At 39.6% G+C, this 27,854-nt stretch overlaps 2 protein-coding genes across 3 annotated transcripts; both read left to right on the top strand.

Annotated features, from left to right (window-relative positions):
* Positions 1 to 16: 16 nt before the first annotated feature.
* LOC108258208 (zinc finger protein 420) lies at positions 17 to 24,080 on the top strand. The gene is made up of 11 exons (XM_053675916.1): positions 17 to 232; positions 734 to 835; positions 2,726 to 2,840; positions 3,057 to 3,149; positions 3,289 to 3,405; positions 6,265 to 7,466; positions 12,165 to 12,794; positions 17,463 to 17,595; positions 17,811 to 17,903; positions 18,055 to 18,171; positions 21,333 to 24,080. The coding sequence occupies exons 2-11, from the start codon at positions 764 to 766 to the stop codon at positions 22,334 to 22,336; spliced, it is 3,576 nt and encodes a 1,191-aa protein (XP_053531891.1). The 5' UTR covers positions 17 to 232; positions 734 to 763; the 3' UTR covers positions 22,337 to 24,080.
* On the top strand, positions 18,098 to 27,640 carry LOC128629149 (zinc finger protein 239-like). Of its 2 annotated transcripts, none has more exons than XM_053675820.1 (2): positions 18,098 to 18,171; positions 26,415 to 27,640. In XM_053675820.1, the coding sequence occupies exon 2, from the start codon at positions 26,567 to 26,569 to the stop codon at positions 27,575 to 27,577; it is 1,011 nt and encodes a 336-aa protein (XP_053531795.1). In that variant the 5' UTR covers positions 18,098 to 18,171; positions 26,415 to 26,566; the 3' UTR covers positions 27,578 to 27,640. The 2 variants fall into 2 exon arrangements, with proteins under 2 accessions (XP_053531795.1, XP_053531794.1); XM_053675819.1 differs by lacking the exon at positions 18,098 to 18,171 and adding an exon at positions 24,194 to 25,080.
* Positions 27,641 to 27,854: the final 214 nt, after the last annotated feature.

Genomic DNA, 27,854 nt, shown 5'->3' with positions numbered 1-27,854 from the left:
AACATAATGCTCCAGCAGGGGGCGCTTTAACATTAACTCCACCTTAAACTCACTACAGATGAAGAGCAGCTGTAGGGTTATTTTTGTTTTGTTTTGTTTTGTTTTGTTTTTATTTTGCCACAGAGGTTATCATCCTCAGCGTGAAAATCTTCCTGAGTGAGTTTTACACTAACAGATTTTATCCGTTATCAGTATTTCAGGATGTTTACTACGTTCTCCTTTGATGTCTGAGGTAAGTAAAACTAGCTGAGCTGATCGGCTAACAGTTAGCGGTTGAATCCCAAATGACTCCCTACTTCCCTCTAAGTGCACTACATAGAGAATGATACAGTGGCGTATTTACCCTGTGTAGTGCACTACCTAGTGAAAGAGGAGAGATTTGGGATTCGTTCTTAGTAAAAACTGGTGTAGCTGGTTAAACCATGAACACAGTACCTTTTGTAAGCTAGGTTTTAGATGTGTGTCAGCTAAGTTTCATTTATTTTAAACTTTACAACGCTCTGAGTTTTAATTAATAGATATTATCTGAATATTTTATCTTATTAAAGGATGTGATTATATATATATATATATATATATATATATATATATATATATATATATATATATATATATATATATTAGTTTTCTCTGTTACCTTTTAGATGAATCCATCATTTGTATGAAGTGTATTAGTATACTGTTAATTCTGGAGTTTTATGATTATGACTTATGATTTGAGCTCCTTTTCTAGAATTATGACCTTTAAGACCCAAACCTTATAATGGAATCAGCAGAGGTCCGAGCATGCTCTTTCAGAAAACCTCCACACACCCCTGCTCCTGCTGGCTCTCAGGTAACAGTTAGTCATATGTGTGTAAATGTCTGATCTGTCTGATTTCTAAAGCTTTGAACAACTGATTGTTGGAGGACAGGGTTGGAGTTACAGGGCTAGGAGTCTGATCCCCCCTTCGAAAGAAGTCTGAGGTTTCGTTTGGCCGACTATGACCACTGTGCACAAGAGAGAAAAACAAAACCTTTGGCTATGGGCTCTTTGTAAAAGACATTCTTAGAATTTGCATGCGATATTTGCAATGCAAATATCCTACAGTCGGTATGTGCAAGAGCTCCTGAAATTCTAAATATCGCTGAAATTCATCAGATATGTAACAACCCCTTCTGGCAAGCTAAAGAATGGCTATAAAACTGTATTCTTTGTCATAAATTATGTGCCTGACCATCTCAGTCACTTGAACATGCAGCTCTCCATCGCAAGGTCTGGGTTTGAGCCCAGTGTTTGGCAAAGAGCTTTGATTGGGAATTTAAGCCACTGCTGGACCATTGGCTTCTAAATAAGCAGTTATGGGTATAAAAATACCTATTTTATATATTACTCGTATTTATATAACCTGGTGTATAACACTGGTGTACATGTCTATCATTGCCACTACACTTGTGCTGCTACATTACACAGTAGCTTACAGTTTACAGCCCATGTTCTGTGTACTTATTGTCCTGTGTATTTTTTGTCTTGCACTCGTCTCACACTGTTGTGTCTTGCACTTTATGTGGTCTTGCGTACTGTTAAGTGTTGCACCGTGGTGCTGAAGAAACGTCATTTCGTTCCAATGTATACAAGCTATATAGAGGAATGACAATATAACGTGACTTATATAAATACAGGTGCATCTCAAAAAATTTGAATATCGCAGAAAAGATCCTTTTTTTCCGTAATTTAATTTAAAAAGTGGAACTTTCATATATTTTAGATTCATTACACATAAAATGAAATATTGCAAGCCTTTTTTTGTTTTTATCTCGATTATTACAGCTTATAGCAAAAATCCAGTATCTCAAAATATTAGATTAAAGAAATTTTAATAAAAAAATGTCAACCTTCTGAAAAGTATTTTAGTTTATGCACTCAATACTTTAATACTTTAATCCTTTTGCATGAATTACTGCACAATGCGGCGTGTCATGGAGGCAATCAGCCTGTGGCACTGCTGAGGTGTTCTGGAAGCCCAGGTTGCTTTGACAGCGGCCTTCAGCCCGTCTGTATTGTTGGGTCTGGTGTCTCTTGTAGATTCTCTATGGGGTTCGGGTCAGGCGAGTCGGCTGGACAATCAAGCACAGTAATACCATGGTCACAAACCAGTTACTAGTAGTTTTGTCACTGTGGGCAGGTACCTGTCCACAGTGTATACTGTATAGTGTACCTGCTGTATACTGTAATCATCAAGATTAAAACAAAAAAAAACTTGAAATATTTCACTTTATGTGTAATGAATCTAGACTATATGAAAGATCCAATTTTTTAAATTAAATTACGGGGAAAAAATGAACTTTTCCACAATATTCAAATTTTTTGAGATGCACCTATATATGAACAATATTTAGAAAAAACTAATGAATGTACTAATGAGTACTAATGAATATAAACAGTGCTGCCAGAAACATGAATGCTAGAATACGACTTTACTTCTTTGACGCATAACATACACATTTTCAAAAAATAAACTTAATAACCTACCAACTCCCCCACCCCCAAAAGCCTAAGTGTAATTTCAGCACTGTTGTAACTGCTACAATTATGGATTGATACAATAAAAAACAGCTCTTTGAGATCTGGTCATGAGTTGTTTTTAAATGTTTAATAAGTAAAAGATTTTCCTGGCTTTGTGATTGTTGTTCTGTTAATCAGTTTCTGTTAATCAGTTTCTTATCACTCATTGGTCATATACAGACAGAAACTTGTACAGATTCAGGTGGAGGGACATCAGGATCTTGGGGACACATCAACTCCATGGACCAACAGAACCATGTAAAAAAGGATGAATCTGAGCGTGAAGGCTATGTCTGTAAGTCAAATGAGACATTATAGCCCATTGTCACGCACTTTCAGTAGCTGCTTATCCTGGTTACGATTATGGTGGCTTTGAAGCCTATCCCAGGAACACTATGTACACATGTTCACAAATTCATTCAAACCTAGGTACAGCAAACCAGCCCCACATCACAGAGTTGTACCCTGTTTGTGTTTTGTATGTTTTTAAATTCAGTTGATGAAATTTCAGGTGAAGCAGCGCCAGGCTCTGTGGGACACATCACACCTATGGATGAACAGATATATATAAAAAAGGAAGAACCGGAGGATGAAGACTATCTCTGTAAGACAACAGGGTGTATTTGGTTCCAGATTGTACCTCATACATTTTTATTAGGCTATATTTGTTCCCCCACCCCCCCTCTGTTCCTCAGAGGTTTACTGGAGGTGAAATTATTTAAATGTAATTGGTGAACTTTCAGGTGGAGAAACATCCGGCTCTGTGGAAAATGTAGACCAACAGAGAGGATTTCAGAGCCTGCATGTAAAAGTGGAAGAATCTAAAGATGAAGACTACATATATACAACGACAGTCTTGGGTTAAGTATCACTCACACTGTAACACTCATTCTGCGCTAGCTATTCTTATAGATTTCATTATAAAGAAAACGTATTTAGGAAGAGGTGAGGTGAATGATTTTGGTTGTTACTCTCTGTTGTCATATCTACTCAAACCTCTGGGCCATATGTTCTGCACACAAATAGCTGGACTATCTGATTTATTCCACTCTCCATACACAGTGAATGCGAGCCATAGCAGGAGTTCTTCAGACAGTGGACCAGACCAGAAACAATTTGCCATGTGAATCACAATAACCCACTGATGTTTTGGCTTACGGACAGTGAAGAGTGTTGAATTGTCCAGACGTAGTGGTGTTTGCTGATTTACAACATAATCCACTGTTAATTTCAATTTGGCTGACACTTTTTCAGGAAAAAAAGGCTATTCTATGAGCAATGCATCCTCATTAGACTTCTTCTCACTGTATGATTGGAAGAATTCCTTCCACTGGTGTTTTGCAGTGGGATTTTTTTGTGATGGAAACGACTTGACCCGTGAATGTCACTGGTTCTGTCTGTAAATTTCCACAATTATCTTTGTCTTGAGACCAGATTGGATGTTTCTCAAGTTGGGGATTTTTTCTGGTTGTCTCAGCTTCCAAATAGCTTGACCTTGATTGAAGTCCAAACTGCCTTCAATGTCAAAGCCTAATAGTCTGTCCATAATATCATTGACTGACACTGGAGCTGTGATGGATGTTGGACCAAATGGTCCAAAGGGACATTGGCTCACTTTCCTTTTCTGCTCTTGCACCAACAGCCTTTTTGGATTTTGCTGTCATTGGGAATCTACCTTTTGATTTGCTGTATAGTTGGGAACAAGCAAGTTCTGCTTGATATCCAGCAGGAAGACAGCTACTTTTTGTCCATTTTCAGTAGTACATACATACACCGATCAGCCATAAAATTAAAACATGAATAACATGGATTATTTCATTATAATAGCACCTGTCCACGGGTGGGATATTTTAGACAGCAAGTGAACAAACAGTCAGTTCCTGATGTTGATGTGTTGGAAGCAGGAAAAATTGGCAAGCGTAATGATCTGAGCGATTTTGACAAGGGCCAAATTGTGATGGTTCAGAGCTTCTCCAAAAATACAGGAATTGTGCGGTTTCCCTGGTATGCAGTACCTACCAAAAGTTCTCCAAGGAAGGACAACTAGTGAACCGGCGTCAGGGTCATGGGGCCCCCAGAGCTTAATGATGTGGATGCGAAGGTTAGCCTTTCTGGTCCGATCCCATAGAAGAAAGAAAACGTTAATGCTTGCTATGATAGAAAGGCGTTAGAACACACAGTTCATTTCAGGTTGCTGCATATGGGGCTGCATAGCCGCAGATCAGTCAGAGTGCCCATGCTGACCCCTGTCCACTGCCGAAAGTGCCTGCAGTGGGTATGTGAGCATCAGAACTGGACCATGGATCAGTGGTGGCCTGGTGGATTACGTTTTCTTTTACATCATGTACTTGGTACTTGGGTGTACTTGGGTGATACATGTCAGATTAACATCACTGCCAAGCTGCCACTGCTGGGCCCTTGTGCAAGGCCCTTAACCCTCAACTGCCCAGTTGTATAAATTAGATAAATGTAAGTCAATCTGGATAAGGGTGTCCACCAAATGCCATAAATTTAAATGTAAACATTGCATCACACTGCCTCAGCTGTCTAGCTTTCTTCCCATAGTGCAGCCTGGTGCCAAGTAAGTGACACATATGCACCCACATGCTGTAAAAGAAAACGTGATTCATCAGACAAAGATATTCTTCCTTTATTCTTCAATTATTCCTCTCTGATGCTCACGTGCCCACTGCAGGCACTTTAGGCAGTGGACAGGGGTCACAATGGGCTCTCTGACCGGTCTATGGTTACGTAGCCCCATACACATCAAGCTGCTATGCACTGTGTGTTCTGACACCTTTCTATCATAGCCAGCATTAACTTTTTCAGCAATTTGTGCTACAGTAGCTCTTCTGTGGGATTGGACCAGATGGGGTAGCCTTCGCTCCCCACGCACATCAGTGGGCCTTGGACGCCCATGACCCTGTCACTGGTTCACCGGTTGTCCTACCTTAGACCACTTACGGTAGGTACTAATCACTGCTTACTGGGAACACCCCACAAGACCTGCTGTTTTGGAGATGCTCTGACCCAGTCGTCTAGCCATCACAATTTGGCCCTTACTTTGGACCAAAGTTGTTCAGATCCTTATGCTTGGCCATTTTCCCTCCTTCCAACACATTGATTTTGAGAACTGACTGTTTACTTGCTGCCTAATATATCCCACCCCTTGACGGGTACCACTGTAACGAGATAATCAGTGTAACTCACTTCACCTGTCAGTGGTTTTAAAGTTATGGCTGATTTGTGTAGCATTACCTTTATCCCTGTGGTGAGTTCTACTGTTCAGCATGATTTCCAAACAGTCTCGCAATGATTAGTTATTCTCCGGCTAAGGAGAATAACTATAAGGCAATGATGCAGTCAGTTAGGTGGTCCTTTGTTGTTGTCTGAGATTCTTTGAGACATATTTGCATTCACACTATAAATGTGATGTGGCCATATGTGTCCCAGACTATGTCCAAATGTGGTTTGAGTGATCAGACTGTACTTAGCATTGTCCACTTATGATCCATCTAACCAGGATGCATCTGCTCATTGCTGAATTAGCACTAGCAGTGCCCTGGGGCAAGGGAAATCTGTTCGGCCTGGGGATCCATCAGAGTCCTAAGGGCCTGATTTTCATCTGCTTTGGCTGTTTGATCTTGTGAGAGTACTTAAAGACTCCTACCCTCTCCATTACACAGTGAGTTTCTAATACCTTTTATTTTATTTTCCAGAAAATGATGATGCCCAGTTAGAAGTCTATTCCTGCTTCTGCTGTTCCCTTTCCTATACATCTCAAATTAACCTCCACAAACATATCACAAGTTGCCACTCCGATGAATATGAGAGACTAATAAAATCAGGAGAGATAATGTCTGAGAATCTTATGCCGGCAAGAAGCTCCAGTTTTCAGCAAACAATCTCTGGTACTCTGCAAATGCAGAAAGAAGTCTATCAGTGCTTGCAGTGTGGGAAGAGTTTTACTGACCAGAAAAATCTCAGAAGACACCAGCACATTCACACAGGAGAGAAACCACATCACTGCTCAGAGTGTGGGAAGAGATTTGTTCGACAGAGTGATCTCCAAATACACCTGCGCAGTCACACAGGAGAGAGGCCACATCACTGCTCAGAGTGTGGGAAGAGTTTTGCCCAACACAGTAGTCTCCAGAGGCATCAGCGCATTCATAATGGAGAAAAGCCATTTCACTGCTCACAGTGTGGGAAACGTTTTAAGCAACAGAGTCACCTCCAGACACATCAGCGCATCCATACAGGAGAGAGGCCGTATCAGTGCTCACAGTGTGGGAAGAGTTTTATTCAACAAAGTTATCTCCAAACACACCAGCGCATTCACACAGGAGAGAGGCCGTATCAGTGCTCACAGTGTGGGAAGAGCTTTGCCCAACACAGTAGTCTCCAACGACATCAACGCGTTCACACAGGAGAGAAGCTGTATTACTGCTCACAGTGTGGGAGGAGTTTTATTCAGCAAAGTGATCTCCAGACACACCAACGCATTCACACAGGAGAGAGGCCATATCACTGTTCACAGTGTGGGAAGAGTTTTGCCCATCCCGGTAGTCTCCAACGACACCAACGCGTTCACACAGGAGAGAAGCCGTATCATTGTTCAGACTGTGGGAAGAGTTTTAATCGACTGAGTACTTTCAAAGCTCACCAGTTCATTCACACAGGAGAAAAGCCACATCAATGCTCACAGTGTGGAATGAGTTTTGCCCATCACAGTAGTCTCCAACGACACCAACGAGTTCACACAGGACAGAAGCCGTATCACTGTTCAGACTGTGGGAAGAGTTTTATTCAACAAAGTGATCTCCAGACACACCAGGTCATTCACACAGGAGAGAAGCCCTATCACTGCTCACAGTGTGGGAAGAGTTTTACTCGACAGAGTACTCTGAAAGCACACCAGGCCATTCACACAGGACAGACCTATGAAGTTATGATCATGCCATTTGAAATTTGAATTTAAATGCAAAAATCTGCATCTGAATGTTGATATTTTTAATTTGTACCATCCCATCTGAAATTGAATGGATAATGAATTTTGTGGTTTTGCAAAGAGCAATCTAAAATCTGAAACTACATTTGGTTAAGGGTGACTTTTGATCTAGTGAACTATCATGAGGATGTGATTTTGATAGACAATGTCTGTACGTTGCTCTGGACAAGGGCATTTGCCAAATGCCATAAATCTGAATGTTGAAAATGAAGAAAAAAATCCTTCATTATCTTCAATCACTTCATATTCACTTCTTGAAGTAGCATGTGTTCTCACACACAAAACTTAGGCTGAGTCTATGGACAGGAGCTTGTGCAGATTACAAGTGTGTTAGATTTCTATAAATTGCCACTACTTCAGCTTCCAAAGCTTGGTGACAGTGAGCACAGGAATTAAAAAAAAAATTCAGTTAAGTGCTTTCATATGTAGAGAAATTACTTGTTTGTTGTGTTTCACTCTGAAGTCCACTGAAGGCATCTCATGGCTTAAAGCAGATGTTGCTCCCAGAGATTTCATGTTGCCATTTTCATGTAAGCACTTTCCATTTTCACCCGTTAAAGCTGTCTGTATGTGAGAAGGAAAGATCTCTGTGGAGTGTAGTTCCTCTTAGGCGGATACTTATGGAGAATGTGTGCCTTGGCATTACAGAGCAAACCTCAAAAATGGTATGTTTCCATGCTTACTCTCACCAGTGTACTGAAGCTACAATAGCTAAGCTTTCTTATTTTTTCTATCAAATTGTAATCATTAAAAAAAAAAAAAATGTTAAGGTCAGCAGCTAACATTAATAGATAACACTATTAGTATTTTACCAAACATTAAATGTCTGTCTAGGATGTTCTAGGCCATGAATTGAATGGTGTAAATGATCCAGAGGAACCAGGACATGGACATGGAGTTATAAGTGTATGACACATGTGAGAGATACACCGTGAGTGAGCCATACTGAAGAGTCGAGCTGTATACTGATGCAGTTAATAAGAGTTGTGAGTAACAGAATGTTCCAGCTGGTGGCACTGTGAATATTAACTCTGCTGTAAGCCCACAACAGAAGAAGACGAGCTACAGTTTATTTGTGTGTGTCTATGTTCCTATGTGTGAATTGTAGCTTTCTGACTGAGGTGATAATCTTTAAGTTAAGATAGTCCTGAATTAATTTTGCTATGACAGATTGGATGGATTTAAAAAATAAAAGCTTGTTATCTTTCTCTGTGAAGATGTTTACCACGTTCTTCTGGAACCTGAGGTAAGTTAAGGTAAAGCTGTTTGGCTAATAGATAGTGGCTGATTCCCAAATGTCCTCCCTTTGAAGTGCAATAGATAGAGTATGATACATGGCATATTCATACAATGTAGTTCATTCATTTTAAGAATTGTAACCCTTTAAACGCTGGTTTGTTTACATAATGCCAAAGATGATGTTTTTTTTTTTTGTAAAAAAAGAAAAATAGTAATTATTTTCTAGATACCAAATGCTAAGCAAAATTTTTTTTCTTTGATTATAACAGTCTGATATGTCAGTGATTAACAATATTATTAATTTTGATGCATTCATATTTTTTATGCAGTGTCAGATTAAAAACAAAAAACAACCTACGACTCATACATAAAGGACAAAAATATCAATGTCAATATACTGTCATAGAAATATTATATATTCTTATTTCCCCCCCACTTTCACTGACTTTGATTTTTTACCAGCATCAGGTCTGATCATAATTACCAAACATTCATTCGTTTTCAGAAAATTAAATGCTGGTTTCTTTACATAATGCAAAAATCTTTAAAGCTCAGTAACCTTCTTTGACTCATATACATGGGGTGTGATTTGTGATTTCCAGTACAATATCATTTCTTTCTTTCAAACTGTTCACACACACAATTATAGCTGCATCATTTATTCAGTTGGTCTGCGGTGCTCTATATTAAATAAAGAAAGGTGATACTGCCCCAGTGGGCTTCACAAGCATAGTGCATTCTAGCCAACAAATATAGGTTTAATAATAATTAATAATTCATTTTCATTTTCCCTGTTTCCTTTTAAATTAAATCTTCATAGTTTGTGTGATGTGTATTAATTTACAGTTGATTCTGCAGTTCTTATGATTTGAGCCTCCTTTTCCAGAATCACACACTTGTAGGCCCCCAAGTGACCTTATAATGGAGTCAGGAGACATCAGACTGTGCTCTTTCACAAAACCATTACACACTTCTGCGCCTACTAGCTCACAGGTAAATGTTGGTCATATGTGTATTTGTCTAATCAGTTTCATTTTTAAAGCTTAGAACAACTGAATACTGGAACAGATACAATGAAGGACTAATACTGTAAAAACAGCTTTTCAGATCAGTTTACAGGTTGGTGTAAATATTTAATACAAATGAGATGCTCCTAACTGTGTAAATCTTCCTTCTGTTAATCAACTTCTGTCCATGGTAACATGCATGCGATCCTGATAATCAAGCAAACCAATAGTATTACCACCTCCTTAGACAGTATATAAATAGTGTTGTCTTTCTTGCTAAACAATTATTACTCCTCGCTGGTCATTAGCTTTGTGGAGATGTGCGAACAGAAGCGCATACAGATTCAGTTGGAGGGACATCAGGCTCTGTGGAATACATCAACCCCATGGACCAGCAGAAATATATAAAAAAGGAAGATCCTGAAGCTGAAAGCTATGTCTGTAAGTGAAAAAGACACAATCCAGCCTATTCTGATGCTCATTTTTCATTTCTATTCTGATTAAATTATTGAAATTTCAGGTGAAGTGACATCAAACTCTGTGGAAAACATCACACCTGTGGATGAACAGAAATATATAAAACAGGAAGAACCTGAAGATGAAGACTACCTCTGTAAGACAACAGGGTGTGTTATGGTCCAGACTGTAGCTCAAGTTTTAACTAGGCTTTAACTAAGCTGGACCAGTCCCTCAACCCCCCCATTTGTTCTCAGTTACCTTCAGATGACCGTATTTAAATGTAAATAATTGAATTTCAGGTGGTGGGACATCAAGTTCTGTGGAAAACGTAGACCAACAGAGAGGAGGATTTAAAAGCCTGCATGTAAAAGATGAAGACTACATCTGTACAACGACAGTGTGGGGTAACACTGATACTGTACATTCATTTAAAAAGTTTTTATACAATTTGTTAAAAAAGAAAAATGATCTAGGAAGAGAAAGATTTTGGGTGGCCCTTAAATCTAATTAATCCTCTTGGCCACATATTTTGCACACATACGGATGGACCAGCTGATTTAATCCAATTTCATATTATTTTTGAAACACCACACACTGTTCTTAGCTGCAACATCATGTCCTTCTAGTGGTCCTGCTGTAGATGTAATTTTTACTCCTGATGTCATGGGACTTTTGGATTGTAACTCTTGGTTCATGGTGGGACGTATTGCTTCACGAATCTTGGCCTCTGTTTGATTGGCAGTCGTCTCTCATTTTCCTTTTGGATTGATTCCTTCTCTCTTCGACATTTATGCCTTTGATAGACAAGTTTTGTGGCCATTCTCAGCCAGGAAGTCTAGGATCATGACCATGTTTTCCACGATTATAGCACCTGCTATGGTCATTGTCAGTACTCATCTGGGTTTTTTAAAGGTGTTGCCACGACTGCACAACATTTGCTGACATGCGGTCTCTTGTGACCTCAGTTGAGGGGTTTGCAGGCTCTTACTGAGAACTTTTTTCATACTACTTCGGTAGTGGCACATTTCATTATAGCCATATCAGTCTGATAAACATATTACCATAAATGTTGAATTTCACTGGACAATACAGAAATTTCAAACTATAGTTCTTCTTATTCTGGTCCGCTGTGATTTGCCATTTCAGACCGCACTTGGCGATGTTGTTCCGTTTTTCTCTGTTCATCAGAGTTCATTTGAGCTTGTTGCAGCAGGCACTGGGAGGCAGTGATGTTCTGGTTTGTAACATTTTGAGGGGGTGTTCACATTTCAGAAAAGGGCAGGGTGGTGCTCAAGATCATGTGTGGTATAGAAGAGCTAATGTACTCACCAACCTGTAGCAACCACATTTATTTCATCTAAGCAATGACCAAAATGTAGACTAATATAGAGTCCCTGTCAGGCTACAAAGTGACAGAAGGTATAACTAAACATAGGATGGTTTTTTACCATCACCATGGTCACCTGCCTGAATAGAATGAAGGTGTGGTATTTCGTAATATTTCTGTTATACTCTGTTGGGATCTCTTAGAATGTCTGAAATAATTAAATGGAGGATGACTATCAGATAAGAAGAGTAGTAACACACTGCTGCTGTTCACCAGAAGTGATTTTTTTTCACCACAAATGATCCATAATTTATAGAGCCTATATTTCATTCATGGTGTCCTAAAAACAGTTTTTTGTTCCATTTCACAATGCGTTTTTAATACCTTTCATTTTCTGCTCCAGAAATGAATGATGTCCCGTTACAAGAAATGCATCCCTGCTCACAGTGTGGGAAGAGTTTCACTGACCAAAATAATCTCAGACGACATCAGTACATTCACACACGTGAGAAGCCATATCATTGCACAGAGTGCGGGAAGAGTTTTTCTCGACAGTGTTTTCTTAAACAACACCAGCGCATTCACACCGGCGAGAAACCGTATCAGTGCTCAGAGTGTGGGAAGAGTTATTCTCGACAGAGTGTTCTCGAACAACACCAGCGCATTCACACTGGCGAGAAGCCGTATCACTGCTCCGAGTGCGGGAAGACTTTTGCCCAACATGGTAGCCTCCAACAACATCAACGCATTCACAATGGAGAAAGGCCGTATCACTGCTCAGAGTGTGGGAAAAGTTTTGTTCGACAAAGTGCTCTTCAAATACACCTTCGCATTCACACAGGAGAGAAGCCGTATCACTGCTCCGAGTGTGGGAAGGATTTTATGCGACAGAGTGATCTCCTAATACACCAGCGCATTCACACGGGAGAGAAGCCCCATCACTGCTCAGAGTGTGGGAAGAGTTATTCTCGACGGAGTGTTCTCGAACAACACCAGCGCATTCACACAGGTTTGAAGCCTTATCACTGCTCCGAGTGTGGGAAGTGTTTTGCCCAACATGGCACTCTCCAAAGACATCAGCGCATTCACAATGGAGAAAAGCCGTATCACTGCTCAGAGTGTGGGAAGTGTTTTGCCCAGAATGGTACTCTCCATCGACACCAACGTATCCACAATGGAGAAAACGGCACTGAATTTTACTCGACAGTGTAAAATCATGCAACACCAGCACATCCAAATAGCAGGGAAGCCGCATAGAAACATGTGGATAGAGATTTACTTATTCAGTTGCAGTTTAAATAGACAAGGGCTTCAAAATTGAGCCATCAGCTTGTGATGTGTGACCTTCTGAAACACCTTGATTAAGCTGCCCTTAGTTTACTTTACATTGTATTCGATTATCCATTCAGGAGCAGTTATTATGGCAATATATGCTCTGAAGCAAACCAGCTTCATGACAGGTTTATTTCACCCTAAACTTAATTAGTTACACCAACAGCATTCATGTGAACATGGTGTGTGTCCTTTCCTCAGAGGACATCCAGTGGACATCAAAGCTCAAATTATGTGCAGAGCTTTACGTCTGGAATTTTTTTTATTAGACCTCGATTAGACATTCTGTCACTTCGCAATGAATATTTCCGTGAACATTAACATTTCTTTGCAGTCAATTACCTACTTAAACAACATTATTCAGACACACATTTTTAATATATTTTACACATTACATTCTTCGGTCTCTGGGGGTTGTTTTTGCCATGTTTTCTGTATAACGTAGGACACACTGAACATATTGGCAAAACAAGTGTATGTCTGTCCTTCAGAAAAGTATGCCTAGCACTAAAACGCTACGCACACATTTTTGTGGTGTTCCCTGGGCACAAACCTGTAATGGACATCGAAAAAGAATCCCGCAGAATCACAGGTCAGAACAGGAGAAAACCAATGTGAGTAAGTATTTCCATACCATTTAATATTTCAGTATTTTCAAGGATGATTGGTTACATAGATAGACTTCACATTCCCAATTACAGCACCTTCAGAAAATCCTTCCATAACATTAATGTACAGGTAATGATAACAGTAACCTCCAATTAAAACTCATCTAACTCGCTGTTCTCCTCTGCCATTAAGATAATGTGATGATACTCATATAATCACAAACATTGAGGCGCTGTCTGTGATTCATGGATTTTTCACGAGTCTATACTATATAAGAAAATGAACATGGTAGGTCAATATGACACTTTTGATAGGACTATGGTTCTCATTCTTGTGTAAGGTTACATCATTTTACGGTCCACTTAACCTTTCCATGTGATTACAGGACTATTTGATGGCTTTCTTCTAGCAGACAGTGGGTACAACCTGCAACAAATTAATTTCCGTTTGGTTTCATGACTTCTGTAAATAAAAATTACAAAAGGCAAATAGCTTTTATTTCCTTGTCATTATTCAAAAATTCATACATTTTTCTCACAGAACATATACTTTAATTTATACTCTGGTAACTCAATTTCTAGTCTTGTCTTCTTGATTTGGAGCTTAACATGGTCCACCTGAAGATCACACTTTTAAATTTGTAGCTCCAGATGGAACTTGTACAGCTCCTTTACAGGCAGCTTGAAAGAGATCGGAATAGCAATTTATGCTCAAGTAAATAGCATTTATTTTTCTAAATACATTTAGGTCACATGGCCTTAGGGTAAGTACTGTATGAATATGTCGTTACTGTTCCAAGCTGAGCTTTGGAGGTGGATGGACCTTCCTCCCTGCTTGGAAATGACCAGTTGTTCTCTGTTACAGGACAGTGACAAGCACTGTATCATCGACGATTAAATCAAATGCTATTCTTTATATTCAAGATATGCCTCCATAGGCATCCCGGTATCATCCCTCACTGAGGCAGCTGAGATGGTTTCCTCAACTTCATGCTGTAATGATGAGGATTATTTGGTTTATTTAGAGCTATTCAAAACCGTCAGAAAAGATAGAAACTGCAGTGAAATCACCTAGCTTTGCTAACCCATTTATACAACCTGCCACTATAGAAGTTCTATTTACTAGACCATTAAAAAAAACGATTAAATAAAGATAACCAGAGCAGCAAGATGAAAACTTGGGTTTGATAAACGCGTAACAGCCAGTACATGTTGTGATGTGATTAACATAATGCTCCAGCAGGGGGCGCTTTAACATTAACTCCACCTTAAACTCACTACAGATGAAGAGGAGCTGTAGGGTTGTTTTATTTTGTTTTGTTTTGTTTCCTTTTCACACAGAGGTCATCATCTTCAGCGTGAATATCTTCCTGAGTGAGTTTTACACTAACAGATTTTATCCATTATCAGTATTTCAGGATGTTTACTACGTTCTCCTTTGATGCCTGAGGTAAGTAAAACTAGCTGAGCTGATCCGCTAACAGTTAGCGGTTGAATCCCAAATGACTCCCTACTTCCCTCCAAGTGCACTACATAGAGAATGATACAGTGGCGTATTCACACTGTGTAGTGCACTACCTAGTGAAAGAGGAGAGATTTGGAATTCGGTCTTAGTAAAAACTGGTGTAGCTGGGTAAACCATAAACATAGTCCCTTTTGTAAACTAGATTTTAGATGATTGTCAAATAAGTTTCATTTATTTTAAACTTTACAACGCTCTGAGTTTTAATTAATAGATATTATCTGACTATTTTATATTAATAAAGGATGTGATGACATGATGAATGAAACCATCATTTGTATGAAGTGTATTCGTATACTGTTAATTCTGGAGTTTTATGATTATAACTTATGATTTGAGCTCCTTTTCTAGAATTACGACCTTTAAGACCCAAACATTATAATGGAATCAGCAGAGGTCCGAGCATGCTCTTTCAGAAAACCTCCATACACCCCTGCTCCTGCTAGCTCTCAGGTAACAGTTAGTCATATGTGTGTAAATGTCTGATCTGTCTGATTTCTAAAGCTTTGAACAACTGATTGTTGGAGGACAGGGTTGGAATTACGGGGCTGGGAGTCTGATCCCCCCCTTTAAAAGGAATATGAGGTTTCGTTTGGTTTGGCCAAAAAATGATAATTGACTTCTCTTATTATTATTAACAGTATATTTCTCTTCTTAAAATGTTTAGGATAAATACAAGTGAAATAAAAGAAACAAAACTCTGAAAGCTTGTCTCTCCTGAGTACTGTAGATGGTGTGATATTCTTGCACAGCTTATAAGCACCAGCGTCACCGCTTTAAAAATTGAACCATAGATCTGTCAGCGGTTGTTGGATGTTTTCGTGGATCGATAGATTTAAAATGCAAAGTTACCAGAGTTTTGTTAAATGAAACAGAAGCAAGTGCCACAGTGTATTTGTTTATTATAACAAATTTTGTATTTACAAAAGACAGAAAAATAAAAAAAACTTTGGCTATGGGCCCTCTGGACAAAACACTTCAACGTTCTTAGCATTTTTATGAATTTTAATTTTTAAAACAGCACATGCAATGCTGATATTTACAGTCGGTATGAACAAGAGCTCCTGAAGGTCTAAACATCAATGCCATTCATCAGATATGTAACAATACTTACAAAGCGCCTCCTGACAAGTCATTTTCGACACTTCTTTGAAGCATAACATAGGCATTTTTGAAAATGAAAGATAATCATCTGCCACCCCACCAACCCCCCACCCCCAAGTGTAATTTCAGCACTGTTGTAACTGCTACAGTAATGGATTGATGCAATATAAAAACAGCTCTTTGGGATATGGGCATGAGTTGGTTTTAATGTTTAATAAGTTTTGTGATTGTTGTTTTGTTAATCAGTTTCTGTCTCTGGTAGCTTGCATGTTATCCTGCTAATCAAGCAAAACAAAGTTATTCTTGACTCCTCAGACAGTATGTTCAATAGGTAGTGTTGACTTCCTTTGCTAATTATGGGGCCAAGCACAGAAGGTGCGAAGGCACCTTATTATTACTCTATGTTTTCTTATTACGTGGCCAAGCACCGACGTTGTGTAGGCACCCTATTATTTTCTACCTTTTCCTCTTCTTCTATTCCTCCTCCTTCTTCTTCTGACTAGGGTACCCCATAGAACCGTCTGGTAAAAAGTTGTGAAATTTGGAACACTGATTGGGGAGGGTCTAAGGAACATTCTGACCAAATTTGGGCCTAATTTGTAATTACATTTATGGTCATAACTTTTGAATCATGTGTCAATGCACCCTATGCCATCAATTTCCAGCTAATTAGATTTTCTAATTGGATTTTGTTAAGAAATGTTTTTCGCTACTTCTCCTGCAAATTTTGTCCAATCATCATTAAATTTGGCACATGTCATTTTCAGAGTAAGCCTCACACAAATTCCAAATCATTTCTCCTTAATGGGCCAATGAATCTGACAGACAAGCCACCAAACTGGAATTGAGGCTGTATCTCAGCAAAGACTTTGCACACTGACACACAACTTGGTAGGCATTCTCAGGACCATGACCTGAGGCTAGGCAGCAAATTTTGTGACGGCTCCATTTACTGGTCAAAAGTTACAGTAACATGCTGAAAATGCTTCCATCTAAGTGCCATTTTTGCTACTCCAAATTTTTCACCAATCTTCACCAAGTTTGGTTCACATAATCTTGAGACCTGTTTAAACAAAAATTGTCAAAGGAACTCTGATATTCAAAACCATTCTCCGATAACAGACTGGCAAATTCATGAAACTACAAATCATCCTTGAATCCCTTTGCCTATAGTTATGGCTTTTCTTTTCTGTGATGCTTAGGCAACAATTGTAGCATGTCTGTGAATGTGTGGCTCACCGAGTCTGGGTGCTTGGCCCCGAAAATGCTGCGTGCAGCTTTAATTAATTATTACTCATTTGTCATTAGCTTTGTAGGGATGTACAGACAGAAACTTTTACAGATTCAGGTGGAGGGACATCAGGCTTTGTGGGACACATCAACCCCATGGACCAACAGAACCATGTAAAAAAGGATGAACCTGAGGATGAAGGCTATGTCTGTAAGTCAAAAGGACATATTACAGCCCATTGTCACTTACTGCTTATTCTGGTCACAAATGCTATGGTTATGATGGCTTTGAAGCCTATCCCAGGAACACTATGTACACATGTTCACAAACTCATTCAAACCTAGGTACAGCAAACCAGCCCCACATCATAGACTTGTGCCCAGTTTGTGTTTTGTTTGTTTTAAATTCAATTCATGAATTTTCAGGTGAAGCAACGCCAGACCTTGTGGGATACATCACACCTATGGATGAACAGATATATATAAAAAAGGAAGAACCTAAGGATGAAGACTGTCTCTGTAAGACAACAGGATATATTTTGGTCCAGGCTATATTTTATTTATTATTATATCTATATTTAAAATGCTATATTTGTTCCCCCATTCGCCCTCTGTTCCTCAGAGGTTTACTGGAGGTGAAATTATTTAAATGTAATTGGTGAACTTTCAGGTGGAGACACATCAGGCTCTGTTGAAAATGTAGACCAACAGAGAGGATTTCAGAGCTTGCATGTAAAAGAGGAAGAATCTAAAGATGAAGACTACATCTATACAACGACAGTCTTAGGTTAAGTATCACTGACACTGTAACACTCATTCTGCACTAGCTATTCTTATACATCATACATTTTTCTTTACATTTCATTATAAAGAAAATGTATTTAGGAAGAGGCGAGGTGAATGTTTTTGGTTGTTGCTCTATCTCTTGTCATATCTATTCAAACCTCTGGGCCATACCATATACATGGTATATTTACCATGTCCTTCTGTTGGTTCTGTAGTGGATTGCTAGGGTGCAACTTTCATGGTAAGTGGCCCATTTGGGGGCCAGGACTTCCAAGCAAGAGGCCAGAAAGTAGGATAAAATAATAACAATAATCAGTAAATAATAAAAAATCTATGGGCATGCATACTCATTCAAGTTATAAAAATATTGGTAGGCGATTGCATCATTACAGCATTCATGTGAAAAACTATTTTATATATATATATGGTTTCTGCTTTTCCTTCAGATGAATTATTTCAACACAGATGTGGTCATCCAGTTCAGGCTCAGGCAGCAGTGTAGCTTGAATGATTAGGTTTGCCCATTCAGCGATGTTCAACAGCTCTGGAACTGCTATCCATAAGAGTTTAAAAAAGTAGCATCCACATGAATGCCAGAATCCAAGGTTTCCCAGCAGAACATTGCCCAGAGCATCACAGTGCCTTTGCTGGCTTGCCTTCTTCCCATTGTGCATCCTGGTGCCATCTCTTCCCCAGGTAAGTGACACACATGCACCCGGCTGTGCACATGATTCATCAGACCAGGCCACCTTCTTCCATTGGTCCATGGTCCAGTTCTGATTCTCACTTGCCCATTGTAGGAGTTTTCGGAGGTGGACAGGGGTCAGCATGGGCATGCTGACTGGTCTGCGGTAATGCAGCTCCATACACAGCAATCTGTGATGCACTGTGTGTTCTGACTCCTTTCTATCAGAGCCAGCATGAACTTTTTCAGCAGTTCAGTATCTCTTCTGTGGGATCGGAGTAGACGGGCTACCTTTTTTTCTCCCCACGCACATCAAAGGGTCTTGGGAGCCCATGACTCTTTCACTGGTTCACCGGTTATCCTTCCTTGGACCACTTTTGGTAGGTACTAACCACTGCATACTGGGAACACTCCACAAGACCTGCTGTGTTGGAGATGCTCAGATCCTCAGATCCTTATGCTTGCCCCATTTTTCAAGCTTCTAGTACATCATCTTTGAGAACCGATTGTTCATTTGCTGCCTTATATATATATACAGTATCTCACAAAAGTGAGTACACCCCTCACATTTTTGTAAATATTTGATTATATCTTTTAATGTCACAACACTGAAGAAATGACACTTTGCTACAATGTAAAGTAGTGAGTGTACAGCTTGTGTAACAGTGTAAATTTGCTGTCCCCTCAAAATAACTCAACACACAGCCATTAATGTCTAAACCGCTGGCAACAAAAGTGAGTACACCCCTAAGTGAAAATGTCCAAATTGGGCCCAATTAGCTAATTTCCCTCCACGGTGTCATGTGACTTGTTAGTGTTACAAGGTCTCAGGTATGAATGGGGAGCAGGTGTGTTAAATTTGGTGTCATCGCTCTCACACTCCCTCATACTGATCACTGAAAGTTCAACATGGCACCTCATGGCAAAGAACTCTCTGAGGATCTGAAAAAAAGTATTGTTGCGCTACATAAAGATGGCCTAGGCTATAAGAAGATCGCCAAGACCCTGACACTGAGCTTCAGCACGGTGGCCAAGACCATACAGCGGTTTAACAGGACAGGTTCCACTCAGAACAGGCCTCGCCATGGTCGACCAAAGAAGTTGAGTGCACGTGCTCAGCATCATACCCAGAGGTTGTCTTTGGGAAATAGACGTATGAGTGCTGCAGAGGTTGAAGGGGTGGGGGGTCAGCCTGTCAGTGCTCAGACCATACGCCGCACACTGCATCAAATTGGTCTGCAAGGCTGTCATCCCAGAAGGAAGCCTCTTCTAAAGATGATGCACAAGAAAGCCCAAAAACAGTTTGCTGAAGACAAGCAGACTAAAGACATGGATTACTGGAACCATGTCCTGTGGTCTGATGAGACCAAGATAAACTTATTTGGTTCAGATGGTGTCAAGCGTGTTTGGCAGCAACCAGGCGAGGAGTACAAAAACAAGTGTGTCTTGCCTACAGTCAAGCATGGTGGTGTGAGTGTCATGGTCTGGGGCTGCATGAGTGCTGCCAGCACTGGGGAGCTACAGTTCATTGAGGGAACCATGAATGCCAACATGTACGTTGACATACTGAAGCAGAGCATGATCCCCTCCCTTCGGAGACTGGGCCGCAGGGCAGTATTCCTAAACCCTATTGAGCATCTGTAGGACATCCTCAAATGGAAGGTGGAGGAGCACAAGGTCCCTAACATCCACCAGCTCCGTGATGTCGTCATGGAGGAGAGGAAGAGGACTCCAGTGGCAACCTATGAAGCTCTGGTGAACTCCATGCCCAAGAGGGTTGAGGCAGTGCTGGAAAATAATGGTGGCCACAAAAAATATTGACACTTTGGGCCCAATTTGGACATTTTCACTTAGGGGTGTACTCACTTTTGTTGCCAGCGGTTTAGACATTAATGGCTGTGTTGAGTTATTTTGAGGGGACAGCAAATTTACACTGTTACACAAGCTGTACACTCACTACTTTACAGTGTAGCAAAGTGTCATTTCTTCAGTGTTGTGACATTAAAAGATATAATCAAATATTTACAAAAACGTGAGAGGTGTACTCACTTTTGTGAAATACTGTGTGTATGTATATGTATATATGTATGTATGTATGTATGTGTATATATATATATATATATATATGTATATAATATAATATACTACTGCTCAGTAGTATACACCAATCAGCCTTAACATTTAAACCACAGACAGATGAAGTGCTGCACTTACCACTCTCCACTTATGATCCATCTAACCAGGATGCATGTTAAAGCCAGGTGTGAACAGGGCCATAGGCCATCTGCTCAATGCTTAATTAGCACTAGCAGTGCCCTGGGGCAAGGGAAATCTGTTCTGCCTGGGGATCCATCAGAGTCCTAAGTGAAGGATTTTTGCTTGTGTTGGCTGTTTGATCTTGTGAATCAGAGTGCTTAAAGACTCCTACCCCGTCCATTACACAGTGAGTTTCTAATACCTTTTATTTTCTTCTCCAGAAAATGATGATGCCCAGTTACATGTCCTCTCCTGCTTCTACTGTTCCCTTTCCTATACGTCTCAAATTAACCTCCAGAAACATATCACAAGTTGCCACTCCGATGAATATGAGAGACTAATAAAATCAGGAGAGATAATGTTTGAGAATCTTATGCCGCCAAGAAGCTCCAGTTTTCATCAAACAATCTCTGGTACTCTGCAAATGCAGAAAGAAGTCTATCAGTGCTTGCAGTGTGGGAAGAGTTTTACTGACCAGAAAAATCTCAGAAGACACCAGCACATTCACACAGGAGAGAAACCACATCGCTGCTCAGAGTGTGGGAAGAGATTTGTTCGACAGAGTGATCTCCAAATACACCTGCGCAGTCACACAGGAGAGAGGCCACATCACTGCTCAGAGTGTGGGAAGAGTTTCGCCCAACACAGTAATCTCCAAAGACATCAGCGCAATCATAATGGAGAAAAGCCATTTCACTGCTCACAGTGTGGGAAGCGTTTTAAGCAACAGAGTCACCTCCAGACACATCAGCGCATCCATACAGGAGAGAGGCCGTATCAGTGCTCACAGTGTGGGAAGAGTTTTATTCAACAAAGTGATCTCCAAACACACCAACGCATTCACACAGGAGAGAGGCCGTATGACTGCTCACAGTGTGGGAAGAGATTTAATCGGCAGAGTACTATCAAAGCTCACCAGTTCATTCACACAGGAGAAAAGCCACATCACTGCTCACAGTGTGGAATGAGTTTTGCCCATCACAGTAGTCTCCAACGACACCAACGAGTTCACACAGGAGAGAAGCCGTATCACTGTTCAGACTGTGGGAAGAGTTTTATTCAACAAAGTGATCTCCAAACACACCAGGTCATTCACACAGGAGAGAAGCCCTATCACTGCTCACAGTGTGGGAAGAGTTTTACTCGACAGAGTACTCTGAAAGCACACCAGGCCATTCACACAGGACAGACCTATGAAGTTATGATCATGCCATTTGAAATTTGAATTTAAATGCAAAAAATCTGCATTTGAATGTTGATATTTTGAATTTGTACCATCTCATCTGAAATTGAATTGATATTGAATTTTGTGGTTTTGCAAAGAGTCATCTAAACTGACTTCCTTGGTGGTCTAGTTGATAAGGATCCCACGCTCACTCAGTGAACCCAGCCACTGGGGATTGCACTTGGTGCCGGTCCTAAGCACGGATTAAATGGGAGGTTTGCGTCAGAAAGGGCATCTCACGTAAAACCTGTGCCAAATCAATTATGCGGACCAATGAAACGCTGTGGCGACCCCTCACGGGAGCAGAGGAAAGAAGAACAATAATCCAAAATCTGAAAATAAATTTGCTATAGGAGTGACTTTTGACCTAGCGTGCGGATGTTTTGCTGCAAAGCATTTCTGAGCATTGCTCTAGATAAGGGTGTCTGCCAAATGCCATAAATGTGAATTTAAATTATTGTTTGAAGTTTTAGACTGAATTATTTTTTCATTTTGAACTTCACTTCATGTTCACTTTTTAAAATAACATGTGCTTTCATACACAGAACATTGGCTGAGTCCATGAACTGGAGCTTATGCAGATTACCAGTGTGTTATTTTTTTCAAATTGCAACTACTTCAGCTTTCAAGGCTTTTTTGATTTCAGTGTGCAGGGGATTTTTTTTCTCGATCAGGTGTGAGAAAGGGATACAATTTTGTCGTATGCACAGAAATTACTTGTTTATTATGTTTCACTAACGCTAACGCCACTGAAGGGATCTCGTGGCTTAAAGCAGATGTTGCTCCCAGAGATTTCATGTTGCCATTTTCACCCGTTAATGCTGTCTGTATGTGAGAATGAATGATGTCTGTGGAGTGTAGTTCCTCTTAGGCAGATACTTCTGGAGAACGTCTGCCTTGGCATTACAGAGCAAACCTCAAAAATGGTATTTTCCCATGCTTACTCTCTCACCAGTGTACTGAAGCTACAATAGCTAAGCTTTCCTATTTTTTCTACCAAGTTGTAATCATTTTTTTTAAAAATGTTAAGGTCAGCACCTAACATTAATAGATAACACTATTAGTATTTTACCAAACATTAAATGTCTGCCTAGGATGTTCTAGGCCATGAATTGAATGGTGTAAATGATCCAGAGGAACCAGGACATGGACATGGAGTTATAAGTGTATGACGTATGAGAGAGATGCACTGTGAGTGAGCCATGCTGAAGATCCGAACTGTATACTGATGCAGTTAATGGTGTCGTGAGTAACAGAATGTTCCAGCTGGTGGCACTGTGAATATTAACTCTGCTGTAAGCTGTTGTGAGTTAGAGCTGCAGTTTATTTTTGTGTAGTTAATACACCTTGAAAGAGGAGATAAATGGTACATGTGTATAAAGTATTCTATCCATCCACCTTCAACCGCTTACTCCTTTTTAGGGTCACGGGGGAACCTGGATCCTATCCCAGGGAGCAGGGTACACCCTGGACAGGGTGGCAGGGCACACAATCACACACACATTCACACACTACGGACACTTTAGACACTCCAATCAGGAGTGAGGCGAACATGCTAACCACTAAGCCACCGTGCACCCTGTATAAAGTATTATTATTATTTATTATATGCTCAGTGTTCATTGATAGTTGTTGTTTTTTTTTTACTGATTAATTGGTGTCTAAATGTTTAAAATTTAAATGATTCACAATCATTGCGAATAAAGGAAGAGGATCTTATTCGAGATTTCTCCATGTATGGAAATACAGGTTTATAAATGTACTTTTTTCTGTAGAAAAGCCAGTTTCTATAAATTTTAAGTTATAAAGCAGAGTTAGTATAAAGTTATTTTGTTGCTGAATGTTTGCGATAAATTAAAAAAACAACAACAATTAAAGTGATTATTGTTTGTAACTGATAAATTTGATTTAATTAGCATTAGTTTATTATGATAGTTTATAAAACTAGATAGAATACAACAGGGTTATAACAGCAGAAGACCACATTGGGTTCCACTCCAGTCAGTCAAGAATAAGAGTATCATGGGCACAGGCTCACCCAAACTGGACAGTTGAATATTAGAAAAAAATATATCACCTGATCCTCTGCTTGGGAATGGCCAGTCACAAACACCTTATCATGGGAGATGAAATATAATGCCATTCTTATAAGATAAGATAATAGTTTTTAATCCCCAGACTCCCTGGAGAAATTAGCAGCATCAAGACAGGTGAAGAAAAAAAAGAGATAGTAAAGAGAACAATACAGGGAAATATATATAAAGGGTATATGCAAGATGTATAAATATGTATATGACATAACATATGTCAAATATGTATATGACAAACGTATATAAATTAATATGAAAATCAATAAGAATCATTTTAGGGGAAAAATTAAAAATGTACAATAACTTGGTTGCATAAGAAGCTTTAGATTTTATCACAGCATTCAATATATATTTTTTTGGTAAGCAGTTTGGCACATCTTGACTTGCACTGACTGCAAGCGGAACCTCTGTGGACATTCTCCAGCAGGAGGCGCTGTAAACATGAACTCCAACGTAAACTCACCACAGAAGAAGACGAGCTGCAGTTTTTATTTCTTGGTGCCAAAAGCTGAGTTTTCTGACTGACCTAATCACATCCAAGTTCAGATCTGACAAGGCTTTACTGTAACGGATTTGATAGATTTATCATTTAAAGTACAAACTTACTGTTTCTGGATTTGAGTTTTTCAACACGTTCTACTTTTAATACTTGAGGTAAGTATTTAACAAGTATATAATAGAGAAATATATATATATATATATATATATATATATATATATATATATATATATATATATATATATATATATATATATATCTACCATTAAAATCATAGACTGATCATTTCTTTGTCAGTGGGCAAACGTACAAAATCAGCAGGGGATATATATATATATATATATATATATATATATATATATATATATATATATATATATATATATATATATATATATATATATAATCATCTTATTCACATGAAGCATGAAAATGAGGAACAATCAAGAGACTCAGTGACACAATGGGGAAATAAATCTCTGAATTTGACTTTTAACCCATCTGTGCTTGGAAATGAGAATGCATACAGGCCAAGTGGACATAATCTGAATGCCTCATACTATTATATACAGACACCTGTCCATGTCATCACTCCACACTCCTGGAACCTTCAAAAAGTCCCTTCATGAAGGACTTTTTATTTTATCGCCTGAGAATGTTAAATCGCCTAAGCTCTCTTTCCACATTTTATCTGGGAAAAGTTTTGCTCCGTTGTTTGGACTTCAGTCACTATGAAATGTTTTTGATGAAGATAAAACATTTAAATGATATTCACAAATTTATTGTCATCATGATCAGTGCCAGCCTTCACTTGTTAGCACTAGTGCACATATTTATTTCAGAAAGTGGGGATTGAAATGTTTTTGGATTCATAAATTTGACTTTTTATGGTATTTGGCAGATGCTCTTATCCAGGGCGAGTTACAGTTATCTCATTTATACATCTGAGCAGTTGAGGGTTAAGGGCCTTGCTCAAGGGCCCAACAGTGCATGCCCGTAGATGGACCTATGGTCGTCCAATCCTTAATACAACTGTTCTTCTGTTACAAAGGTCACAATGGGCTCTCTAATCTTAACAGATACTGGCCCATTAGTAGACAGTCCACCGGCTTATCATGCATGCCAGCTTATTGTTATGTTACCTGTAGAATGTATGTATCCTGGGCACTGATTAGGAGTGTTTGACTGTTGAACATTTGTGTTACATCCTTTTAATCTACCTACACAGTATTCCACTTTTGTAGCATATTTTTGGTGACCTTCATAGTGCTTCCAAAGTTAACATGAACATAATTTTATGAGAGTCCAGTTTCTTGTGATCTTTATGGTATCACATTGAGTGACTTTGTTAACATAATCTCTCTGCTCAGGTTTTCAGGGGGCGACCATGATTTTTCCATTCTCATCATCCATAGTCAATGGAGCCATCTTTTAAATAAATTAAATATTATGTTAATTGTGTTCTGATAGTTTTTAGTTTCTACTCTAGAAATGAACAACCCCCAGTTACAAGCCTTCGTCTGCTCGTGGTGTCCACTTGTCTGCATATCTCAGATTGACCTCCACAAACACATGAGAAGATGCCACTGTGAGGATTATATGAAACTCATGAAATCAGGAAAGGTATAATATGACAAACCAATGCCTACAGGAAACTCAGACAGTCAACAAACAATCTCTGGTATTCTCAACTGTCATATCACTCATAGAGAAATGCAAGGAGGTATCTTTCACTGCTCACAGTGTGGGAAGAGTTTTACTGACCAGAGTACTCACCAACAGCATCAATGCAATCACACAGCAGAGAAGCTGCGTCACTGCTCTGAGTGTGGGAAGAACTTTGCCCAACAGAGCCAACTCCAACGCCACCAACGCAATCACACAGGAGAGAAGCCTTATAACTGCTCAGAGTGTGGAAAGACATTCATTGGGAAGAATACTCTTAAAGCACACCAGCACACTCACACAGGAGAGAAGCTGCATCACTGCTTACAGTGTGGGAAGAGTTTCGGCCAGCAGGGTAATCTCCAGTGTCACCAACGTGTTCACAACGGAGAGAAGCCATATTACTGCTCACAGTGCGGGATGTGTTTTACCCAGCAGAGTAATCTCCAGCGACACCAGCGTATTCACAATGGTGAGAAGCCGTACCACTGCTCACAGTGCGGGAAGAGTTTTGTAAACAACTGTAGTCTCCGAACACACCAGCGCATTCACAACGGAGAGAAGCCACACCACTGCTCAGAGTGTGGGAAAAGTTTTATATACAAGAGTGATTTCCAGATACACCAGCGCATTCACACAGGAGAGAAACCATATAACTGCTCAGAGTGTGGGAAACGTTTTACAACCATGAGTAATTTCCAACGGCATCAGCGCATTCACACAGCAGAGAAACCACATCACTGTACACACTGTGGAAAGAATTTTATTCATGAGAATCAACTCCAGAAACACCAGAGCATTCACACAGGAGAGAAGCCGTATCAGTGCTCAGAGTGTGGGAAGAGCTTTAGTTACAAGAGTCCCCTCAAGAAACACCACCGCGTTCACATGGCAGAGAAGCCAATTCAGTGCTTGGTGTGGACGGAGATTCATTTATTCACAGCTGAAGATACTAGAGTTGACCTACATGGAGCTATCAGTTTGTAATGCACAATCTCTAAATGAAGTATTGTAATTAATATAATTGCTGATTAAACAAACTATACAGCACTTGAAGGGAGTCTGTACTGACTTGTATGCACTATTTTGCACTTTTATATTTTGTTCTTTTTAATAGCAAAATTTTTTTTGCATGCCCAAACTCCTTATAAGCTTCGAATACCACACTTTACCCTTGCCTAGCCCCACAGGCTGATGGACTATCTACACTCCCAAACTGAGTAATGCGGTGTGTATAGAGTTTGTACATCACTTAACACAAGTG

Source organism: Ictalurus punctatus, chromosome 25 (assembly GCF_001660625.3).
Source record: "Ictalurus punctatus breed USDA103 chromosome 25, Coco_2.0, whole genome shotgun sequence".
NCBI classification, from domain to species: Eukaryota; Metazoa; Chordata; class Actinopteri; order Siluriformes; family Ictaluridae; genus Ictalurus; species Ictalurus punctatus.
Note: the sequence above shows the minus strand (reverse complement) of the source record. Positions and strands in the feature narration are given on the sequence as shown.

Coding starts and splice junctions, on each gene's coding strand:
- LOC108258208 (XM_053675916.1), top strand. CDS start 764: ATGGAATCAGCAGAGGTCCGAGCATGCTCTTTCAGAAAACCTCCACAC. Junction 3,150..3,288: donor GGAGGATGAAGACTATCTCT/GTAAGACAACAG, acceptor GTGAACTTTCAG/GTGGAGAAACATCCGGCTCT. Junction 7,467..12,164: donor GTACTCTGAAAGCACACCAG/GCCATTCACACA, acceptor AAACAACACCAG/CGCATTCACACCGGCGAGAA.
- LOC128629149 (XM_053675820.1), top strand. CDS start 26,567: ATGCCTACAGGAAACTCAGACAGTCAACAAACAATCTCTGGTATTCTC.